The sequence below is a fragment of the Staurois parvus genome, unplaced genomic scaffold, assembly GCF_062004578.1.
Source record: "Staurois parvus isolate SC_StPar_1 unplaced genomic scaffold, SC_StPar_1.0 ptg000541l, whole genome shotgun sequence".
Taxonomy (NCBI): Eukaryota; Metazoa; Chordata; class Amphibia; order Anura; family Ranidae; genus Staurois; species Staurois parvus.
The window spans coordinates 1,500,002-1,521,633 of NW_028318337.1; the positions used below are offsets into that span (position 1 = coordinate 1,500,002).

Here is a 21,632-nt window from a genome sequence, read left to right on the forward strand (position 1 = left end):
TTCTTCTCCCCCCGATAGCTGTCAAAAGTTTAAAAAAAAAAAAAAAAACCCAGAAAAAAATGGGTCCATACGGGGCTTCACCCACCCGGCCACATCATTCAGTCACATTCTGTGAATGGGGAGTTTCAAGTCCCGACAGCCTTTACGGCTGTCAGCTTGTAGTTCTCAGTGAACTACCATGGCACTGTTGAGAACTCTGGTAGTTATTTGTGTCTTCCTGTCAGTGTGTATCTGCCTGCTCGTATAAGGTACGAGCACACAGATACACTGACAAGTCTGCAGGAGTCCTGCATGACACCTGTTATCCCTGATCATGAGTGCAGTGCATTGCATGATCAGGGATAACCTGCAAAAAGATGTTCATTTATTATTTATATTTAAAAAGGGAACTTATGCATTCATAGCCTCATTTCTGAGGGCTTTTGAAAGCTCTCTTGATCACTGCATGATGACAACACACGTGTCAGTAGCAAAGACCACCAGGCCTAAGTATCTGAAATTTTTATTAAAACGGGTTCCACCTGCATATCACCTAGGGGGTTCTAATCATTCAACATGACAAATCTGTTTATTTTCTTAATTTAAATTGAAAAATAAACCATGTACTGTAGTTTTGTTCCAGGAATGTCACATTTATTTGTATGCACCATTTGAATAAAGATCACATATGTTGAAAAAAAGTCAACCATTTTCATGGGATGTACTCTCTTTATGCATACACCTTGCTGTTTCATTGGCCTGCTATAGACTGGGAAAAAAATATCGGCTGATTTTTCGTGTGGACAAAAATTCTGCCAATAAACGACCAGTCTATGGCCTGCATAAGACATATAGTGGCTCTCACTGTATGGGACTGTATGTAGCCTCATCTACATACAATGCTCAGCACTGTTTCAGCAGTGGGATAGGAACTTGCCCTCTCACACCCAGAACAAAATGGACCCTGGCTGAGCACTGCTCAGTGCTACTACACTAGTTTATCTCAGAAAAAGCTTGGTAGCCTCTAGCCTGTGCTGTTGCTGCAAGGAGGGCTACAGATGTGCTGTCGGCATCATTCAGAGGGGACAAGAGATGTGCAGGCTGCCTTTCTCCCCCACCCCAGTCCTCTGTGCACTGTCAGAACCCTGTCTCCTCTGTTCAGCATTGTTAGCTAACAATGGGAGGAGCTGGTTGACAACCCCGATTAGGAACCAAAGCACCGATTTTATTTTGAGAAAGTGCTGTCTGCGCAGGGGGGGATTTAAAGATCCATTTTAAAATGTTACTAAACCCAAGACCGTGCATTCACTATATCTGGTCTCCCACAGTGCACACAACATGGAAATGCAATTATTTTAGTAAATATAAGCTGCTAAATACCTTTTCTCATCAGCAATTAGAGCAGTCTTGTGACTTCAGCAGAGTTAAAGTTTGTAGGAGGAGTTTTCTTTCTGCTCTGGGAGGATGTAGAACCTCTGACCTGTGTCTGGACAGTGCTGATTGGCCCTATGCTGATCACATGCACTCTCCCAGGAAAAAACCTCTCTAGCAATACACACACACTAAACTGAGCATGTGCAGAAGGGATACGGGTTCAGTCTGTCTTAACAGAGTGGACATTTCAACAAGAAGAGGGGCAGAGAAGTCAGGATCAAACAGCCTTTTTACACAATGCAGATGATTAACCTGTTAGGTTCCACAGTGAGTATAATAAGCATGCTCTACTACATAAAAAGACTGATTTGTTGTGGGTTTAGTAACACTTTTACTTAGGGCAATTTATGGTGAGTCTCAGTTCCAATGCAGGTTTCTTCTAACTTGACCTTATTTTGAGAAAAAAAACAAAGTCTGAGCTGTGGTTCCTTCTACTTGTTGCTGCATCACTGCTGAATACTAGAAGGAGGCTGGAAGAACCAAAAAGCACAGCAAGGGGCACGCTATCCAGCACACTCGGAAGTATTGGATATCATCGGCATCTATACCTCTTTGAAAGATGGAAAATTTAATACACTACATTTCAGATGTATTTATTTTTTTACTTTTACAGAATGCATACATTTTAATTTCACTTGCCTTTGTGACATGCTTAACTCTTTTTATCATCTTGCTTTTTATCACTGCATGGGGTTGTGCTTAGGTGTGCAAGGTCACAGCTTAGAAAGTATAGCACATCATGGGTTGTGTTACTAGCTTATGTTGCATTAAAACTTGTTATTCTAGAAGGTTTTATCAATGGTTCCACTGTATTTTTATTTTTTCCAATCTTGACTTTCTGAAAAGTAATGATGGTTGTCTTATTATATTTAGCTGGAACGTGGAGACTTCCTGTCAGAAGAGTGGAGAGAAAGGATAGCCAACACAAGGTGCATGTCAGCATTGTATATCTTCAACCTTTTAGGATGTGGACATTTAGCTATACTTGATTAGCTTGTGACTAGTTGCCATGCAGTTTCTGTCCTTATATTATTGCACACTATTAGGGCTCATGCACATGGCCATAAATACAATGGTGTTTTCATCAGTACAGCCCCTTTCCCCCCCCCCCCGAGATCTGAACACTGTTTTTTTTTTATGGGCCCCTGCACACTGTGCATAAAGATCAATAAAGCTACGCTGCATCCAGATCTGTACAATCCAAATCTGAAGTTAGTAAATAATGTGTATATGCATGTAACTGTGCGTAAACACGTCATTTAAATTTTCAAACTTAGAGTTGATTTACACATAAGTACATGCCCATGATTACTTGTAAATGCATGCACTTCATTTGACCACACTTGCATCTTTTACTCAGGATCTTTCTGCCATCGAGATCTTGCCTTTATGATCAGTAACTTTAATACGGCTGTGTGGTTGTAGTCTTAAGGGCCCGTTCAGATTTCTTTGGGCTGTTGAGCGTATGTGTGTTGCATTAGGGCAGGCCCAATTCATTATAGAAACCGGACATGACTCTTTTTTTTTTAAATTTGCTATCACAATCCATGTTTTGAATTGTGGTGTGCTGGCATGTTGCCCACTACTGTAACAATGATTGGGAGTGCCATTGAAAATTACTTAGCCTGCAGTGCAAGCTATTCACTTCTCTGGTTGTAATGTGCAGTAAAACATTCTATTTACCATGTTACTTTATTTACCACGTTACTTTTAAGACCTAAATGTGCGTGCGCCCTAATTGTGTCTAATTTCCCCTGTAATATGTTAGTATATTCTTTTAATTTTAAATGGTGAGTGTTTTGAGACAGAATTTAATGCAAGCCTGTGTACTTATGTAGCTTTCAATCTATTTAGTCTTTTTTACAGTGCATCTGTACCCAGACTATGGATATTAAACTATACCTAAAGACATCATTTAATTGGCAAAAAAAAAAAAAAAAATACTATTGAGTTTTAACCTCCCCTACTCTATCCAAAGTACGTTTTTTTTTGGTTCTAGATATACTTTAAACTGTTTACATGTTCTTGATAAGGCTAGGTTACATGTTTGTCTAAATTTGATGCACCTCTGAAAATTTGCGCTTGGATTGCTTTTCAGAGGCGATTGAGAGACAGGTGATGTGACCTCACCTCCTATATTAAACCAATTTGTGCTGAACAAAATCACCACAACTACATGCATTGGACGTGGTTGCGGGTTATTTGTGGCAATTCCATATTTGCTGTATATGTACATGCGATAAATTGAATAGTTCTTGCCACAGTCATGATGTAAAGCATCGTGATCACAGTATGTAAACACCCCTATACACTGCCATTGTAGCTCGGGATTGGGGGGGGGGGGTACTAAAAACGTGGCTCAGCCACTAGTCTTAACCAGGCCTAAAGGAGCTTTAAAACAAGCCACCCTTTACCTCTGTAGCTGCTTTAAAAAAGAATTCTAGTTATGGCTTTCTTATGCAGTTACATTAGTCCAGCTTGGACCAGTGTAGATCTAGAAGCTGAAAATCACTAGTCGAAACCACTGCCTCTGTGATGTTCACTACTGGTTTCTGTCAAACGAGCATGCTGCAAAACCAGCAGCTGATTGGCATCCGATCCTCAGCCAATGGCTGAGAGCTTTGACCGATGTGTCCTGGCAGGAGGGCGGTCCCCCTGTCAAGAACACAATAATACAGCGATCTCCCCTCTGTGCTTAGAATAGTTAGTACAGCAACCTCCTCTTGAGTTGCTGAGTTTTTTTTTTTTTTATTCAACCTGCTGGGCTGAATGGGAAAGAAAACTTATGGTGTTTGCCAACTTTTACTGTTTCTCTAGAGGTTTACATTAGAGGGTTGCTAACCTGCCAGGATTTGCAATGATAGGAAAAAAAACGAAGATTTCAATGTCTGTGTTTTGAACTTTGAAAATTAATTGCTCTCATAGCGGTCCTACTTTTTTTAGATGTTAATACTTTAGCGTGCATAATCTGGGCACAGATCCACTTTAGTGATTTTGAGTATTTGTGATATGTGTAAAGTTTACACAAATTCCAAAAACCTCAGTAGTATGGATAATTACATGTAGAAAACGTAAATATAATATAGAAATATATTTGAAGGCACAACTCTTGCCAAAACATTTTGACATCTATATGAGAAGAAATAATAGTTATGTTTTTTTTCTATTTGCTGTGGGTATCCCTGTGTGGGAGATTTCCACTCACTTTCCTGTCCCTGTGTCAACACGCAGGAGAAATAAAGAGCCTGTTTTCACTAGGACAGGAAGACATATTTTAATAACCTCACTTAGGTTTCCTGTCCCTATTTTACTGAAAGTTTTTGTTTGTCTATGCCCCAACTGTATAAATCAGATTTTTCTATCACTTCCTGTCTTGGCAAGTTTGATAGGGGTGCTATCCCTTACCAAAACTTGAGAGGCTCCATTTGGGCTCTAAAAAATAGAGAATTTATAATGTCTTTATGACTAAGTATTTTTATAGCACTGTGCATGACTATTGAGATATATTACTGCTCCAGCACACTTGTCTTTGCTTGCAACCTGTCATTTTTAATTGAAGTTATTTTATTATTGGGATCTATGCAAAACTAAGGTACTGATTAGCATAATGCTTTGGTGATAGCTGTGCTTGACTTAAAAATGCTTTGCAACTTTTTTCACTCTTAACGGGGAACCTGTGGTTGGTTGGACAAGAACATCATGGTATTTCCAGAAGTAACATTACTGTTATCTTGCAGTGTTATTTTTGTGAATAATTTTGCCTTTGGTCCTGAGGTCGACCACCAGCTAAAGGAGAGATTTGCCAACATGAAGGAAGGTAATGTATTGATCTACACCTCTTCACAGTGAAGAACCTCTTCCCTATGTTTTGGTCTTTGTCTAGCTAGCTGTAGGGCATGCAGATTTTAAAGATTATGGCTTTGCAGTGTGATGGAAATTAAGTAAAAACAGCACATTTTGTGTTTGCATTATAGTGTAGTCAGTAAGTGCACTCTGTGTAATTTAATTTTTACTGGAGTGTTATGTAATAATGCTCTTTGTGGGGAAGAAGATGTATTTAAAGTTCACTTCTGTCCACCTTTTCCCACCCCACCCCCAGATGTAATTTCACCTGTATGCTGCAGCGTACTACAATGTTGTCATGCTGCAGATTAAATCCTCTTTGCGTTGGCTGTGCCTTTCAGTCAAACCCCATAGACTTTTGTAGGAGTATCTTCAGTTTCAGGAGATGGCCTCATAGAAGTTCTTAGGGATTGACTGCACAGCTGCAGTCCACTTCCTTGTTTTAGGGAGGAGCAACCGTGGAATACAAGTACATTTTGGGGATGGGTTGGAGGGGCATGGCAGAAAGGATAACCACACTTTGCAGTATATTTGTTATAATGCAGTTTGCTGCCATACTGTTTGCTGAACACACTGGTAGATTATACACTAGAAGTATGTTATGATATTCTTTTATGTGAGTTGGAAAGTACAGCAATCACAATAGTAGTAACTTTCCTTAATTTGTAATTCTGCTGTAAAAAAAAAAAAAAAAAAAAAAATAAATAAATATATATATATATATATATATATATATATATATATATGAACCAACACTGCTTATTAAATTCTTAAACATTTTATTTCATGGCAGATTAAAACTTTTTTTTTTTTTTTTGCATTGGGGACGGGGGGACACGAGCACAATTTGATTAGTGTACTGCTCTCTTGAGTGACATTTGGCTCTGTTCTGTGTGCAATCCTTAGGTCTTTCTATAAATGTTTTCTGTGTTTTTTGTATCTGTATACCTTTTTATTCTGATTTACTACATTACATTTTCACTTTTTTTTTTTTTCATCTCCTTTTGAGTCATACATTTTCATTATCTTATTTATTTTAAGTTATTACCTTACCTTATGGCATTTAACATTGTATATTAGAAAGCTAATAGAAATATGTTTGTAATAATGGTGATCCTGTATCATTGGTAATCATTGATATTGCGTTCAAGTGGTCTTCGTTCCAAATGTTAATCTGTTGTGGTTACCTATAGCACTCTCCTCAGAGTTCATCTCGTTTCGAGATCAGGAACGGTAAATGGCAAGACTACGCAGTTTCTAATATGTGATATCTCACTGACTTTTACGTGTATCTTATAGACGGAAAGAGCTTTCAAATAACATTTTGACTTTTTAATAATTGACAGCTTCACTATTTCTTTAGCTTGTTTGAAAGCTAAATTTTCATACTTACATTTCAGGTGGTAGAATTGTGTCCTCCAAACCCTTTGCACCTCTCAACTTTCGAATTAACAGTAGAAACCTCAGTGGTGAGTCATTTAATTTATATTATTTTGAAAAAATACTGTGTGCTTAAAGTGGAAATTTAGACAGAAAATTAAGGCCTGCTAGATCACTTCAGGCCTCTTTTACAGGTATAGTTATGTAAAGCATTAAAAATAAGTACCTAAACTTTTTAAAATCTGGTAATACACTGTCTCTACCTGCTCTGCATATGTTCAGATGCCCTCTATGTTTAGGTACTGTGCTGCAAATCAGAGCCACTAGAGGCCGATCTGCTGACAGCCTAAAGATTTACTGCTGCTCAAGGGCTCTGGGCTTCAGCAAAATGGCAGCCTCCAGCAAGAAGAAACTAGAGCAATATGCAGCATACACTAATTTTGGTAGCTAAAGAACATTATTTTTTAATCAAGTTGTTTTGGGTGGAGTTCCACTTTAAAGATGACCCAGCAACCTGCATAAAGGTCAAGGAGAAGAATTGAAGTCTAGGATGTAAATAAACTTGAATTTTAGCAGAAAGACTAGGGCAGATTTGACCCACCCCATGTAATATTTCATAGCCCCTAAATTGTCTTCTTTTAGGGATAGTGAATGAATAGCTCACCTACCTGTAATTTACTTGTTAACTGCTCTCTCCTAAATATAAATTTCACACAGCACTATCCATGAATGAGTTATGTAGGTTAGTGCTTGGCTTTGTTTTGCTTTCTTAAAGCAGACTTCCAGTCAGTTTTGTTACATAGTTAGTCTGGCTGAAAAAAGTCCATCCAGTTCAATAAAAAAAAAAAAAAGTATAATTCTATACCCACAGTTGACCCAGAGGAAGGCAAAAAAAAAACAGCAAAGCATGATACAATTTGTTCCTGCGGGGGAAAAAATTACTTCCTGATCCCCTGAGAGGCAATTGGTTATTCCTTGCATCAACTTTACCTATAAATGTTAGTAACACGTTTATATTTTGTGTATCCAAGAAAGAATCCAGGCCTTTTTTAAAGCAATCCACTGAGCTCACCAGAACCAACTCTTGACGGAGTCTATTCCACATTTTCACAGCTCTTACTGTGAAGAAACCTTTTTGTATTTGTAGATTAAATTTCTTTTCCTCCAGACATAGAGAGTGCTCCCATGTCCTCTGTGATGACCTCAAGGTGAATAACTCTACACTGAGTTCTAGACTGCAAATCTATTTGCACTGTTCCCCTAACAGTGCCTTGGTTTGTGAGTACCTGAAGCATTGGGCCTAATTGCATTATTGTTGTGCAGATGTAACATTTTTAGTTCAGACAGAGGTATACTCTACTAGTAGTTCCAAGGTGTTAACATGTCCCTAGAGGGGACTATGCCTGTGTTCTGGGATCGTTTATGGTAATACAGCGTTGTGTTCCTCAGTTCTGTGTGGGTGAGGCTTGGATCTCCCCCATATCCACAGGGACCTCTGTGTCTACTCAGGGCTTCTTAGCTGTTTGCACTTAGCTATTGGTCAATTTTGCCAATTCACGCTCTTAGTATGCTCCAGCACCATCTTCTGCAGAGTCTGCTTTGAGGCACCGCAGACTGTAGCTGTTAGCTTGTCTGACTTTAGATTCACTTTAATCTATCGAACCTTATCGGGATTAGTAGATTACCTCAAAAGGGTAAGCACATGTTTCAGAGTGGCTGGAGCAGATGTCTGGATCATAGTGCTTGTGGCTTGCTACAGACATCTAGCAGTTTCTCCATCTAGACTGATTCTTGGGGAGTTGGCCATACTGGTGTTTGGTGCTCAGTGCCCCCATTTTAGGCTAAAGGCTAACCTCTTGTTTAGCACCTCCTTCAAGTTGCCCCTCACTTCTCCCTCTAGTGCTACTACACACAGCAGTGTAACTCTGTGCAGTTGAGGACTCTGCTTCTGGAGTTGTTCTCCATCTGGACTGCCACTACTGTTTGGAAGAATTCTATATCTTTTGAGTACTTTGGAATCCCCCATGGTACAACCTTTCTAAAGGACTTAACACTTGCAGGCTTTGCTTAGATAGGGCAGGTGTCTAGTACTGGTTTTGATCAGTCATCAAGGTGAGGTTGTTCAGCGTAAATCCTCACTAAAGTGGTCTACACCCTTTTTGCCATTGGACCCTTTAACTGTCCGTGAATTTCCTCCTCCTTCCTCAAGGATTTGTAGGGCATTGTGAGAGAGACTCTCTAAACATGGTCTCTTCTGTTGTTGGCTCTAAGTCCTTTTTAGTCGTTTTCTCTGTTGCTTAGGTCCTGGGCTTGGGGAGAGACATCCAGATGCTCACCATGGTCCAAGAAGTCACTGGTGTGAAAGTTCAGTCTCTTCAGGTTAATAGTCTTTCTACTGCTCTTGACCACACTGCAGAGAAAGCGCAATGACATTTTGGCTAATAAATTACTGTGATGGTTTTCACATTCTTGGAATATCTACTTTGTGAGATTAGTTGCCTGGTCATACAACCTCATTCCTATAATGGAACCTTCCTTCTCTGAATCCTAAGGATTGGTAGCGCAAGTAAGGCTTTTTGGTTTTCACAGCCACTTGTTGGTTCAGTGTTGCTTTAAGTGGAGCCCTTCCCCTTTGGCAGTGATGACTTCTGTTTTGGTCTTTAGCATCAGATTAGTCCTGTGAGTTCTTCCCTTGGTAGTCTACAACCCTTCCTACCCATAAGGGGGCTTCTCCTTATCTGGTTCAGATTTGGGTGTTGGTCCTTCTGGTTATTCTGAATGTTGACAGTTCCCAGTACCTGCTTTTTGTGCCTGTAGATGGTTGTTGCCCACCCTACAGTTGGGCTGCTTTCAGACATACTGACTGTTTTTTGAATTCCTGTGTCTCTCAGTGGATGAGAGAAAAACATTTTTTTGAAAATCCCATAAATTTGATTTCTTCGAGTCTGTTGAGAAACACAGGTCCCACCCCTCTGTGTGTGCTTTGTTCTTGCTACTGCTTTTTATATGCCTTCTGTAGGCTGCTGTATAACCTGACATTCTGTATTCCTTTGTTCCTCTTTGGACTCTAAGGAATAGATTTTGCGGGTTTTTTTTTTTTTTTTCTTTTCTTTTTTTTTTCTTTTTTGTTTTGTGCTGTCTACATCCTGTGGACTTTTTCAATGAACTTCCTATGGATATGTGTATACTGCAGCAGAGGCTGAGCATGAGTGCTCAAGTTTTACATACAGTTTAACAGAGAAAATTGACTCACAGATGTAGTGTAGAGCTCCAGCTCGCTATAGCATATCAACAGTTAAGTTATTGTATCGTAGTGTTTCCTAGTGTTTGGTCCTCAGTGATGGTGGAGATTGACAGTCATTGACCCTAATCCAAAATTTTGAGGTATTTAGTATGTGCAGATGTGTTTTTTTTTTTTTTTTCCTTTTAAAATGTTTTCCATACCTAACAACATCTTTGACCCTTTTCAGATATCGGCACAATAATGAGAGTAGTAGAACTGTCACCATTGAAGGGTTCTGTCTCTTGGACCGGGAAGCCAGTTTCCTATTACCTGCACACCATAGACCGGACTTTAGTGAGTTACTTTATCATTCTACTTTTCCTGTTGTGCCTTTCAGGTGGGATTTACAGTGGGGCAAAAAAGTATTTATGGTGGAAAATAAGTATTTGGTCACCTACAAACAAGCAAGATTTCTGGCTCTCACAGACCTGTACCTTCTTCTTTAAGAGGCTCCTCTGTCCTGCACTCATTACCTGTATCAATGGCACCTGTTTGAACATATCAGTATAAAAGACACCTGTTCACAACCTCAAACAGTCACACTCCAAACTCCACTATGATGAAGACCAAAGAGCTGTCGAAGGACACCAGAAACAAAATTGTAGACCTGCACCAAGCTGGGAAGACTGAATCTGCAATAGGCAAGCAGCTTGGTGTGAACAAATCAACTGTGGAAGCAATAATTAGAAAATGGAAGACATACAAGACCACTGATAATCTCCCTCGATCTGGGGCTCCACGCAAGATCTCACCCCGTGGGGTCAAATTGATCACAAGAACGGTGAGCTGGGACCAACGTAACGAAGACTACCATCAGTAACACACTACGCCGCCAGGGACTCAGATCCTACAGTGCCAGACGTGTCCCCCTGCTTTAAACCAGTACATGTCCGGGCCCGTCTGAAGTTTGCTAGAGAGCATTTGGATGATCCAGAAGAGGATTGGGAAAATATCATATGGTCAAACGAAACCAAAATAGAACTGTTTGGTAGAAACACAACTCGTCGTGTTTGGAGGAGAGAGAATGCTGAGTTGCATCCGAAGAACACCATACCTACTGTGAAGTATGGGGGTGGCAACATCATGCTTTGGGGCTGTTTCTCCGCAAAGTGACCAGGACGACTGATCAGTGTACAGGACAGAACGAATGGGGCCATGTATTGTGAGATTTTGAGTGCAAACCACCTTCCATCAGCAAGTGCATTGAAGATGAAATGTGGCTGGGTCTTCCAACATGACAATGATCCCAAACATACCGCCCGGGCAACAAAGGAGTAGCTTCGTAAGAAGCATTTCAAGGTCCTGGAGTGGCCTAGCCAGTCTCCAGATCTCAACCCCATAGAAAACCTTTGGAGGGAGTTGAAAGTCTGTGTTGCCCAGCGACAGCCCCAAAACATCACCGCTCTAGAGGAGATCTGCATGGAGGAATGGGCCAACATACCAGCAACAGTGTGTGCCAACGTTGTGAAGACTTACAGGAAACGTTTGTTATATATCCTTTGTTGGCAATGACAGAGGTCAAAGTATTGAGATCAACTTTTGATATTGACCAAATACTTATTTTCCACCATAATTTGCAAATAAATTCTTTCCAAATCAGCCAATGTGATTGTCTGGATTTTTTTTCTCATTTTGTCTCTCATAGTTGAGGTCTACCTATGATGCCATTTACAGGCCTTTCTCATCTTTTTAAGTGGGAGAACTTGCACAATTGGTGGCTGACTAAATACTTTTTTGCCCCACTGTATCCATTTAAAGAACTAAAGTAGCAAGTTTTTTTCTTTTTCCCCCCAAAATAAAAAAAGTGGATTTTTTTTTTCACTTTTAGAACAAACACTAAAATATTCTGCCAGATGCAAGTTGCAACACATTTAAAAAAAAAAAAAAAAAAAAAACCTGCATATGTGGCCTCAGAACACTAATTGAAACTCCTGAAAGTTGACTAAGCTAATAGGCTCTTGCATAGCTTGGGTCTTTTTTCAGATTCAGCACATTAACAGGTCTGCTTGCAACCGACATAAGTTTGGGAGGCATTCGAGATAATTTAAAATTTGACAAGTGTAGTTGACCTACATCTGAGCTGCTCCCAAGCCTAATTGCTATAAGCAGCTTTTGCATTCACTTGTATTGAAAGAAGCATTTATAGCACAAAAAAGCCCATGTACACGGGCTCTAACAGTGGTGATGGTGAACACTTCCAAGTATACAGATTGCTGTGTTTCTTGGACAGAAAGAACCATGTGTTTGTATAGTAAATAAATGTTGCAGTGTATTATTTTTATTTAAAATATATTCTACTATTTTAAAAAAACTTTAAAAATTAAATATTGCCTTAAGATGCTGACAGCAAGGAGCAGATACATCTGCCTTTTTTTAACCCCTGAAGTAGCCAATATTATATGTTTGGTACATGCACAGAAACAATTGGGTTAATTCTGTGGCAAGAGTGTTCTGCTGCGAACAGGAGATTAGTTACTAGCAAAAAAGCTGTTATCAGATATAACCCCTTCCACTCCCATCAAGCTCCAGTTTTTTTGTTTTTTTTTTCTGATGTTTTTGGCGAATAGATGTCTTTTCTTGTCTTTTCTCTTGAAAAGAAAGCAGGACTATTTCTGCTTTTGTCAGGATCCCATTGTTTGCATATATTATTTTTCTTTTCTAATATCTATAATTTTAAATGCTTCATTAGTGCCCTGTGTGTACTCCTGATACACTGCTTTGTCTTGTCTCATTCCCTGTCACATGCACCACTTTTTTCTCACTGCATTTCCCATGGTTCCCAGCTATAGACTGCCCATGCGCTGTATTTGAAAAAAAAAAAAATGCCAGCTCCGCCTACCTTTGTCCTACAGCATACTTCAAGGCAGTGGGAGCAGTGGCTATTGTAAAGGCAGCAGCAACTTGAGGGATTAGCCTGTCTGGTACACTTTGCCCACTACATAATATATAGGGTTGGAAGCCCAAGAATTTACTCACCGAACATCTTATACAATAGAGATTTTACACATGACCGCTTCCCACTGTCAGCGGTTAAGGATGACAGCGGGCAAGGCAGATCCATGTCCGTCACAATGTCCACCAACCTACCAAAAGTAACTGTGTAGTGCGTTTGCTTGTTACCCGCTGAATGACAAGTCTGGTGGATGACAGCTGTTGTATGCAAGGGGAACAGGGTCCACCAGGTGATGTCATTAACCATATATATGGTCAGGGATGTCATCAAAATCCCATGTCTCGGATGTGGTGTGTTTTTTTTTTTTTTTCTTTCTTCCCATTGGGCATTCGAGACTGAGATGGATCTGTATCGCTGGACGACATGATAGACGATAGATGAGTGACATGTATTTGGAGATTTTCTTTTTTCAATGAAGGACTTGTCAAATGTTTGGGTTCCTTTTATTTCAAGCTTACAGCGTTTTTATTATTTGAATGGCCAGCCAGGCTTCATACTTGGCTTGAAGGTCTGATATGGATTTTCTTAGAGACCTCACACTTTTTTTTTTGTGGGGTACGCCCTTAAAATTCATACCATACTCAAAGTGCCTACTGTGAATACAGAGGGAACTGCCACGCTGTAATTTTTTATTAAACTTTCCCTGCTACTTTGCTTACATGGGCAGGGCTTCCCGATCATGTAAGTGAATGGGGTCAGTGATGTCACTGGTTGTAAAGGACTCATGTCTCATGACTCATGTTAAGGCCGGCGGCCTTAACAGTGATTGACAGAGGGAGCTGTCTTGTATACAGTGCTGTGAAAAAGTATTTACCCCCTTCCTGGTTTTTTACTTTTGTGCATATTTGTCATCCTTAAATGATTCAGATCATCAAACTAATTTTAATACACAAAGATAACCCGAGTAAATAAAAAATTCAGTTTTTAAACAATTTAATTTATGGAGTGGAAAAAAGCTGTCCCAAACCTGTCTGGCTTTGTGAAAAAAAGTAATTGCCCTCCCCCTTACTATATCATGAATGAAATGTGAACTGTTAACCACATATTTTGGAAAGCTGAGTTAATTTCACTTGCCAAACCCAGGCCTGATTACTGCCAGACCTGTTGAATCAAGAAATCACTTAAATAGAAGCTGTCGGACAAAGTGAAGCAAGCTAAAAGATCTCAAAAAGCGGCACATGCTGTGATCTAAAGCAATTCAAGAACAGATGAAAAACGAAGTAATTGTCATGTATCAGTCTGGAAAGGGTCATAAAGCCTTTTCCAAGACTATGGGACTCCAGCAAACCACGGTGAGAGGCAGTTATCCACAAATAGAAAAAACGTGGAACAAGGGTGAACTTTCCCAGGAGTGGCCAGCCTACCAAAATTACTCCAAGAGCACGACGACGACTCATCCAGGAGGTCGTGAAAGAACCCAGAACAACATCTAAAGAACTTCAGGCCTCACATGTCTCAGTTAAGGTCTGTGTTAAGGATTTGACAGTAAGAAAGAGACTGGGCAAATATGGCATCCATGGGAGATTTCTAAGGCAAATGCCACTGCTGACCAAAAAGAGCACAAAGGCTGGTCTCACATTTGGTAAAAAAAAAAAAAAAATCTTGATTATCCCCTAGACTTTTGGGCAGGATGTGAGGTCACAGACCTGGCAAGAAACCAGCCCAAACATCCGCGGTTAGGGCAGCTGGACTTCTGGGCACATGGACTGAGCGGTGCAACACAAGAGAGGAAATAAAAGCTCCGGTTTCATAAACGAGGACTACATGTTTAGGCATTTGCAGTGGAAGTAGGAGAGGGTACCTGTCAAATTCGGGTATCCACTCTCCCAGCCCTCCCCCCGCTTCCCAAAGGTGCCAATCCTAAATAGGGTGCAGGGGGACAAAGGCTTAAAGCGGAACTTCCCCTTTTGAGTGGGGCTCCGCTTTAAAATCCATGGTTCAAATGATGAACAAAAATGCACTCACATTAAGGTGCCTGTATCCCAGCACCAGTCTGTGCAGCCAATATATATGCTTCAATCTGGCTGTGGAAAACTGGCATGTGCTCCAAGCCATTTGAGCCATGGCTCTTAATAAATATTACACTTAGAGCAATAAAAAAAACATTTTGTGGAAATAAGATTGTTCTTTTTGGGTCTAGTGGCCGGAGACAGTTTGTCAGATGACCCCCAAACACTGAATTCAAGCCACAGTACACTGTGAAAACAGTGAAGCATGGTTGCACAAGCATCATGATATGGGGATGTTTCTCATACTACGGTGTTGGGCCTATTTATCGCATACCAGGGATCATGGATCAGTTTGAATACATCAGAATACTTGAAGAGGTCATGTTGCCTCATGCTGAAGAGGAAATGCCCTTGAAATGGGTGTTCCAACAAGACAACGACCCTAAACACACCAGTGAACGTGCAACATCTTGGTTCCAGACCAACAAGCTTGACGTTATGGAGTGGCCAGCCCAATCCCCGGATCTTAATCCAATAGAAAACTTGTGGGGTGACATTAAAAATGCAGTTTCTGAGGCAAAACCAAGAAATAGAGAACTGTGGAATGTAGTCCAATCATCCTGGGCTGGAATACCTGTTCACAGGTGCCAGAAGTTGGTTGACTCCATGCAACACAGATGTACAGCAGTTCTCAGAAACAGTGCTTATACAACGAAATATTCATTAAGGGATTCAAAGGAAAGCAAAATCTTCAAACATTTTTCAGTTTATATAGTGAATGTTTGAGTTTGTAAAGAAGAATACAAACACTGCTATTTTTTTGAACAGTCTAATATTCACTTTTCTTCAATTTTTTTAGAGGAACAACACAAATTTGATATATTTTTCTTCATGTTTTGATTTGGAATAGAATGTGTAGTGTTCCCAATGCATTTGTGTGTATGGAAATCAAAGCTATTAGAAGGATTTTGAGCTGTATTCACTTTTTTCAACACACTGCTATTATTTTGAACACAACTGTATATTGGTCCCTTAGCAAGTCCTGGGCTGACCCTCCTTCTTTGCTCTGCTTTCCTGTTTTTTTTTTTTTTGTTTTTTTTTTACCCTCTTTCCTTCTCTTTCTTATTAAGTAGATTGATTTAAGAGGTCTTTGTGGCTTTCTGTGTCAATTTTGAAAACTGACCTCTGTATCAATGGTATGTTTGTCACTGTTATGCCATTTTCAATTAAAATATTGAAATATAAATCATAAATAAAAATGTTCCCCTTCCCCAGCATAAGACGTCTATCAGCAGTTATGAGAAACCGCACATATACACCTGCTATCTAGAATGGGTTTCTGCTGAGCATTACTGCAAAAAAACTTAATGCATATGCCCTTTGATTTTGTGTCCTTTTTTGGGGTGTCTCTGGACAATTTTATCACGGAAGTCCTGGAGGGAAAGGCACCCTTTTGCCTCAGCAAAAGAGGCTAGGTTTTGGATGGTCTTCTACCTCTGCAGGAAGGGTTCCTTTCGCTTCTCCCAGATCTCTAGGCCCAAACCTAAGTCTGGGATCCAGTTCATCAGTAAAGCCTGCGTATAAGTCGTCCTCGCATTGATGCCCCAACTTCTCAAATTGGGGGGACGTCTATTGGCATTTGTGACCACCTGCTCCAAAAGCATCTATGTTGCTTAAGTAGACAGTGTCCAGCGGCTAAAGGCTTGAATTTCACACTTTATCTCTGCCCCTCTTCATATTGTAAAGCCTGCCAAAATCCCACAAAGACTAGCAAATCTCCACGCTGCTTTGACACGACTCCTCTCCCACAAAGTCATTGCTGTTTTATAACAAAGATGTTTAAGGACCTCTGTTGCAGGTGGGGAGCACTGGGTCTGTCTTCCTGTGTGAGCAACAAGCTGAGCAGGTTTGTCCTCAGGTCCAGGGGCCCTCTAGCCCTCTTCTTTTTAACCCCTTCACGCCTAAGGGTAAAACAAATCTAAATGCCTAAGCACAATTCTGCAACGTTGACATGTTAGTAAAACCGTACATATCGTCACAACTACTTTGTACATCCAGGTGGATTATACCTTGTTTTTTTCAGGACAAATTGGGCTTTCATTTGGTGGTAAATGGTCATGGATAGCTCCTAATTTTTTTTTTATTATTAAAGGAAAACTGGGCCAAAATAGTAAAAAAAATCATTTTTTTAAATTTAACTGTGTGTTTCTTGTTACGACCATAACCTACCACCAAAGAACAACCCAAAATACATTCTCCAGTTCTTGACGATCGCAGCGATACCATATACAGCTGCAAGAAAAATATGTGAACCCCTTAGGATTATGTGGAGTTTTGCATGAATTGGGCATATAATGTGCTCTGAGCGTCATCTAAGTCACAACAATATAAGAACACAGTCTGCTGAACATAATACTACACAAACATTAGATGTTGCCATGGTTTAATTGCACATAACATGTAAACATTCACAGTGCAGGGAGGAAAAAGTATGTGAACCTTTGGACTTAATAACTGGTTGACCCTCCTTTGGCAGCAAAAACCTCAACCAAACGTTTCCTGTAGTTGCAGATCAGACCTGCACAACGATCTGGAGTAATTTTGGACCACTCCTCTTCACAAAACTGTTTCAGTGCAGCAATATTCTTGGAATGTCTGGTGTGAATCGCTCTCTTAAGGTCATGCCACAGCATTTCAATCGGGTTGAGGTCAGGACTCTGACTGGGCCACTCCAGAAGGCGTATTCTGTGCTGTTGCAGCCATTGTTTTGTTGAATTACTTGTATGCTTTGGGTCATTGTCCTGTTGCATCACCCATCCTCTGCGGTGCTTCAGTTGGCGGGCAGATGGTCGTACGTTTTCCTGCAAAATGTCTTGATAAACTCTGGAATTCATTTTCCCATCAATGACAACAATCCGTCCAGGCCCTGAGGCAGCAAAGCAGCCCCAAACCATGATGCTCCCTCCGCCATGTTTTACAGTGGGGATGAGGTTTTGATGTTGGTGTGCTGTGCCTTTTTTTCTCCACACATAGTGTTGTGTGTTCTTCCCAAACAACTCAATCTTGGTTTCATCTGTCCACAGTATATTTTGCCAGTAGTGCTGTGGAACATCCAGGTTCTCTTTTGCAAACTTCAAACGTGCTGCAATATTCTTTTTGGACAGCAATGGCTTTCTCCGTGGTGTCCTCCCATGTACTCCATTCTTGTTTAATGTTTTCCTTATTGTAGATGTGTCAACAAAAATGTTAGCATGTGCCAGAGATTTCTGTAGGTCTTTAGCTGACACTCTGGGATTCTTCTTTACCTCATGCAGCATTCTGCGCTGTGCTCTTGCAGTCATTTTTACAGGACGACCACGCCTAGGGAGAGTAGCAACAGTGCTAAACGTTCTCCATTTGTAGACAGTCTGTCTTACCGTGGACACATGAACATCAAGGCTTTTGCAGATACTTTTGTAACCCTTTCCAGCTTCATGCAAGTCAACAATTCTTGATCGTAGGTCTTCTGAGAGCTCTTTTCTGCGAGGCATGGTTCACATCAGACAGTGCTTCTTGAAACCAGTAAACCCAAAACAGGTGTGTGTTTTTTAAGGGCAGGACAGCTGTCAGCAACACATCCAATATCATCACATTGATTGGAGTCAAGGTTTGCTCACTCCTGGCTCCAATTAGCTCTGGGAGAAGTCATTAAGCTAGGGCCTCACATACTTTTTCCTCCCTGCACTGTGAATGTTTACATGTTATGTGCAATTAACTCATGGCAACATCTAATGTTTGTGTAGTATTATGTTCAGCAGACTGTGTTCTTCTATTGTTGTGACTTAGATGACGCTCAGAGCACATTTTATGTCCAATTCATGCAAAACTCCACGTAATCCCAAAGGGTTCACATACTTTTTCTTGCAACTGTATGTGTATGTTATTTGTTGTTTGTACCCGTAGTACAGTCCAGAAACAACAGTGCGCATTTTGTTTTTGTCTTTTTTTTTTATTTTATTTTTTTACATAAAACACACTGTCACTGACATTGACATTAACACTAACTGACACTGATACCAATTTTTTTTTTAAATCCTGACCTTTGACCCTGACCTTGACCCAAACACTAACCCTGGTACTGAACTAGATCAAACCTTGATCTAGGTATTTTTCTTTTTTTCTTTTATTTTTTAATATTTATTTATCTTTTTTTTTTTTTTTTTTTTACAAACTTTTTTTTTATCTCTCTATGTCAGGAGTTCGAGAGATACAATGTATCTCTCTTCTCCATTCATAGAGAGAGAGAAAACAAGGGGGCCGGGCTGCACAGTGATTGATCACTGTGATAGCCAATCAGAGGCTATCACAGCGATCATGTGACCCGGAATCGGGAGTCCCGGGTCCCGATCGTTAGAACGGGACCCGGGGCTCTCAGTGACACCGCGGTCTTGGTGCTGGGAGCGCTGCATTATACTGTAGTAGAATCTAATACATACAAAATGCTGCACTTTGTTCTGCTGCAGTTCTGACAGCATCCTGTCTTGACGCTGAATGAATGTTGAGTTGGGCTGAGTGCTTCTCAGCCACTCTCAGGAAGCCTTGAATTTTGATCAATGAATACAAGACATTTCTATGGCCGAGCTGGAAAGGTAGGCATATGAAGAAGTCTGCTTGATTCGGCTTGTTCTGGAAGCAGACAGGAAGTTATCAGTAGTTCTGTGGAACACAACGCTGCATACTGTATGTAGCACATGCAGCTACCGTACAATACAGCACTCAGTCACTGAAAAGCTTAGTAAGAGAAATCATTTTTGTGTTAGCTCTGCCCAAGCTACCGATTTTAAAAAAAAAAGGTTCCACCTTTTTCTGTCAAGGTGTACTCCACTAGATCAGTGAGTGCCTCTTGGGCTTTTCAGCATTAGACATCTGTTTCTCAGATTGCAAATCTGCCACCTGGTCTTCTGTTAGCACGCTTGTTAAGTTCTATCAGGCGTATGTACAGCCCTGTTCTGACTCCAGATTTGGATATAAGGTCCTTCAGGTACACTCTTTGAGCTGCTACTACTCCAATTTACACTGTTTGTCAGGCCTTTTTTGCTTTTCATTTGCTCAGTTGCCCTGCCCTCAATTGGACTTTTGGATGTCCCCTTTGTATTGGAATTAACCCAGTATTCCCTAATGATAAAGAAAACCAGATCTTTGTACTTTCCACAAAATAATTTTCCTGGAGTTCTTTAGGGGACACAAGTCTCACTTCTGTCAGTCATGGGTTGGAGGGGAGGAGCCTGATCATGGCGGCAGGGGAGAGAGCGATGTGAGCTCTCTCCGCAAGGCAGCCACCTTCCCCTCAATGTGCCCTGTGAATGCTGCTGGAGATGCCCGTGAAACCCTACCTGTGAGTGGGATCCTGCCGGAGAAGTGAGGACGGAGCGTCTTGGGACCGCTGCAGTGGGACGGCTGGGGCTTCCCGTCCGAGGCAGCGGGCTGCTGGGAGCCCGCAGGACGCGAGGCGGTCACGTGACCTCCCACAAGGCGGTCACGTGACCTCCCACAAGGGAGTACTGGGAGGAAGAGAAGCCGGCCGGCGTTCCCAGGCAGAGGGAGGCGCCGGCTTCTCACTGACAGCCACGAGCGCGAACATCTAGGAGTGGGACCCTGTAGGGCAGGAAAGGAAAAAGCCGGCCGGCATCCTAAGGAGTCGGGGAGACGCCGGCTCAACAGAGAAACACCCTGCCTGCTACCTGCAAAGGAGAGCAGGTGAAGGAAGAGTAGAGTGACCCGGAGGAATCCCCCTAGAGAGGGAATAAAGACAGGAGTGAATCCTGAACAGCGGATAATGAAACTGAAAAACCACCTCACTGAAAAAGCAGTCGGAAGGAGGGTGAGTGAGAGTGGCTGGACTGTATATTGATCCTGTATATTGATTATGTTGAAGCGGGAGGAATATATAGAGGAAAAGGGGGATTCCCAAGGGGACGGAAGAAACTTGAACTTTGCCAAGGGACTAATTATAGCACATGCCCTAGAGCTTAAAGAAGAGGGACTGGATCTACAGGAAATATGAAGAGTAAAAATAGTAAAGGGAGTGGTCCCAAGCACTCCCAATCTGGAACGATTAGGAAATATACATCCCAGGGAAATGTGACCCCAGAAAGATCTCAGGGGGCATATAAAAGGAGCATAATGGAAAACAGTTTGGATAAGAGCGTCAGGTCTTCTGTGGAATTGGATAATAATAGTCAACAAATATCAGAGGGAACAGAGCTAAGAGAAAATGAAGGAGAACTACAAATCCCAAATAAAAAGGAGATGGCAGAATTGTTTAAAAATTTGGAAAAATCTATTAAACAAGAGATGGGGATTATTCGGAATGATTTGGGACATTTATTATCCAGAGTAGAAGAAACGGAAGAAAAAATTAAACATGCTCAAGCTATTCCAGAATTAAAAAATCAGATAATGGAGATGAGGAAAGAACAAAAAAAGCTGCAGTATAAGTTGGAGATACAAGGTAATAAGTATAGGAAAAATAATCTTAGGATAAAAGGAGTCCCGGAGCTCACACAAGGAGAAGATCTAAGAGGGACAGTATATAAAATTTTAAACTCCATTATGGATAAGCCCAGTACTGAGACATTTGAATTGGACAGTGTATATAGGATAGGAAGGTTCCAACGGGATCGGGTGGAAGAGAGACCGAGAGATGTAGTTGTACAATTCTATAAATATGGAGACAGAGAAGAGGTATGGAAGAAGATAAAAGGAAGAACCAGTATTCTATATGGAGGAAAAAATATACAAGTTTTTGCAGACCTGACAGCTGAGACATTGT

At 40.9% G+C, this 21,632-nt stretch overlaps 1 protein-coding gene across 3 annotated transcripts in view; it reads left to right on the forward strand.

Moving 5' to 3' along the window:
- The window catches only part of DOT1L (DOT1 like histone lysine methyltransferase), a 217,651-nt gene that overhangs the window by 107,219 nt on the left and 88,800 nt on the right, over positions 1-21,632 (forward strand). For all 3 annotated transcript variants that reach the window (XM_089690752.1, XM_089690754.1, XM_089690753.1), the window contains exons 8-11: positions 2,287-2,342; positions 5,151-5,230; positions 6,657-6,725; positions 10,107-10,213. In XM_089690752.1, coding sequence (XP_089546878.1) covers positions 2,287-2,342; positions 5,151-5,230; positions 6,657-6,725; positions 10,107-10,213 — 312 coding nt within the window. The remainder of the gene's footprint in view (positions 1-2,286; positions 2,343-5,150; positions 5,231-6,656; positions 6,726-10,106; positions 10,214-21,632) is intronic.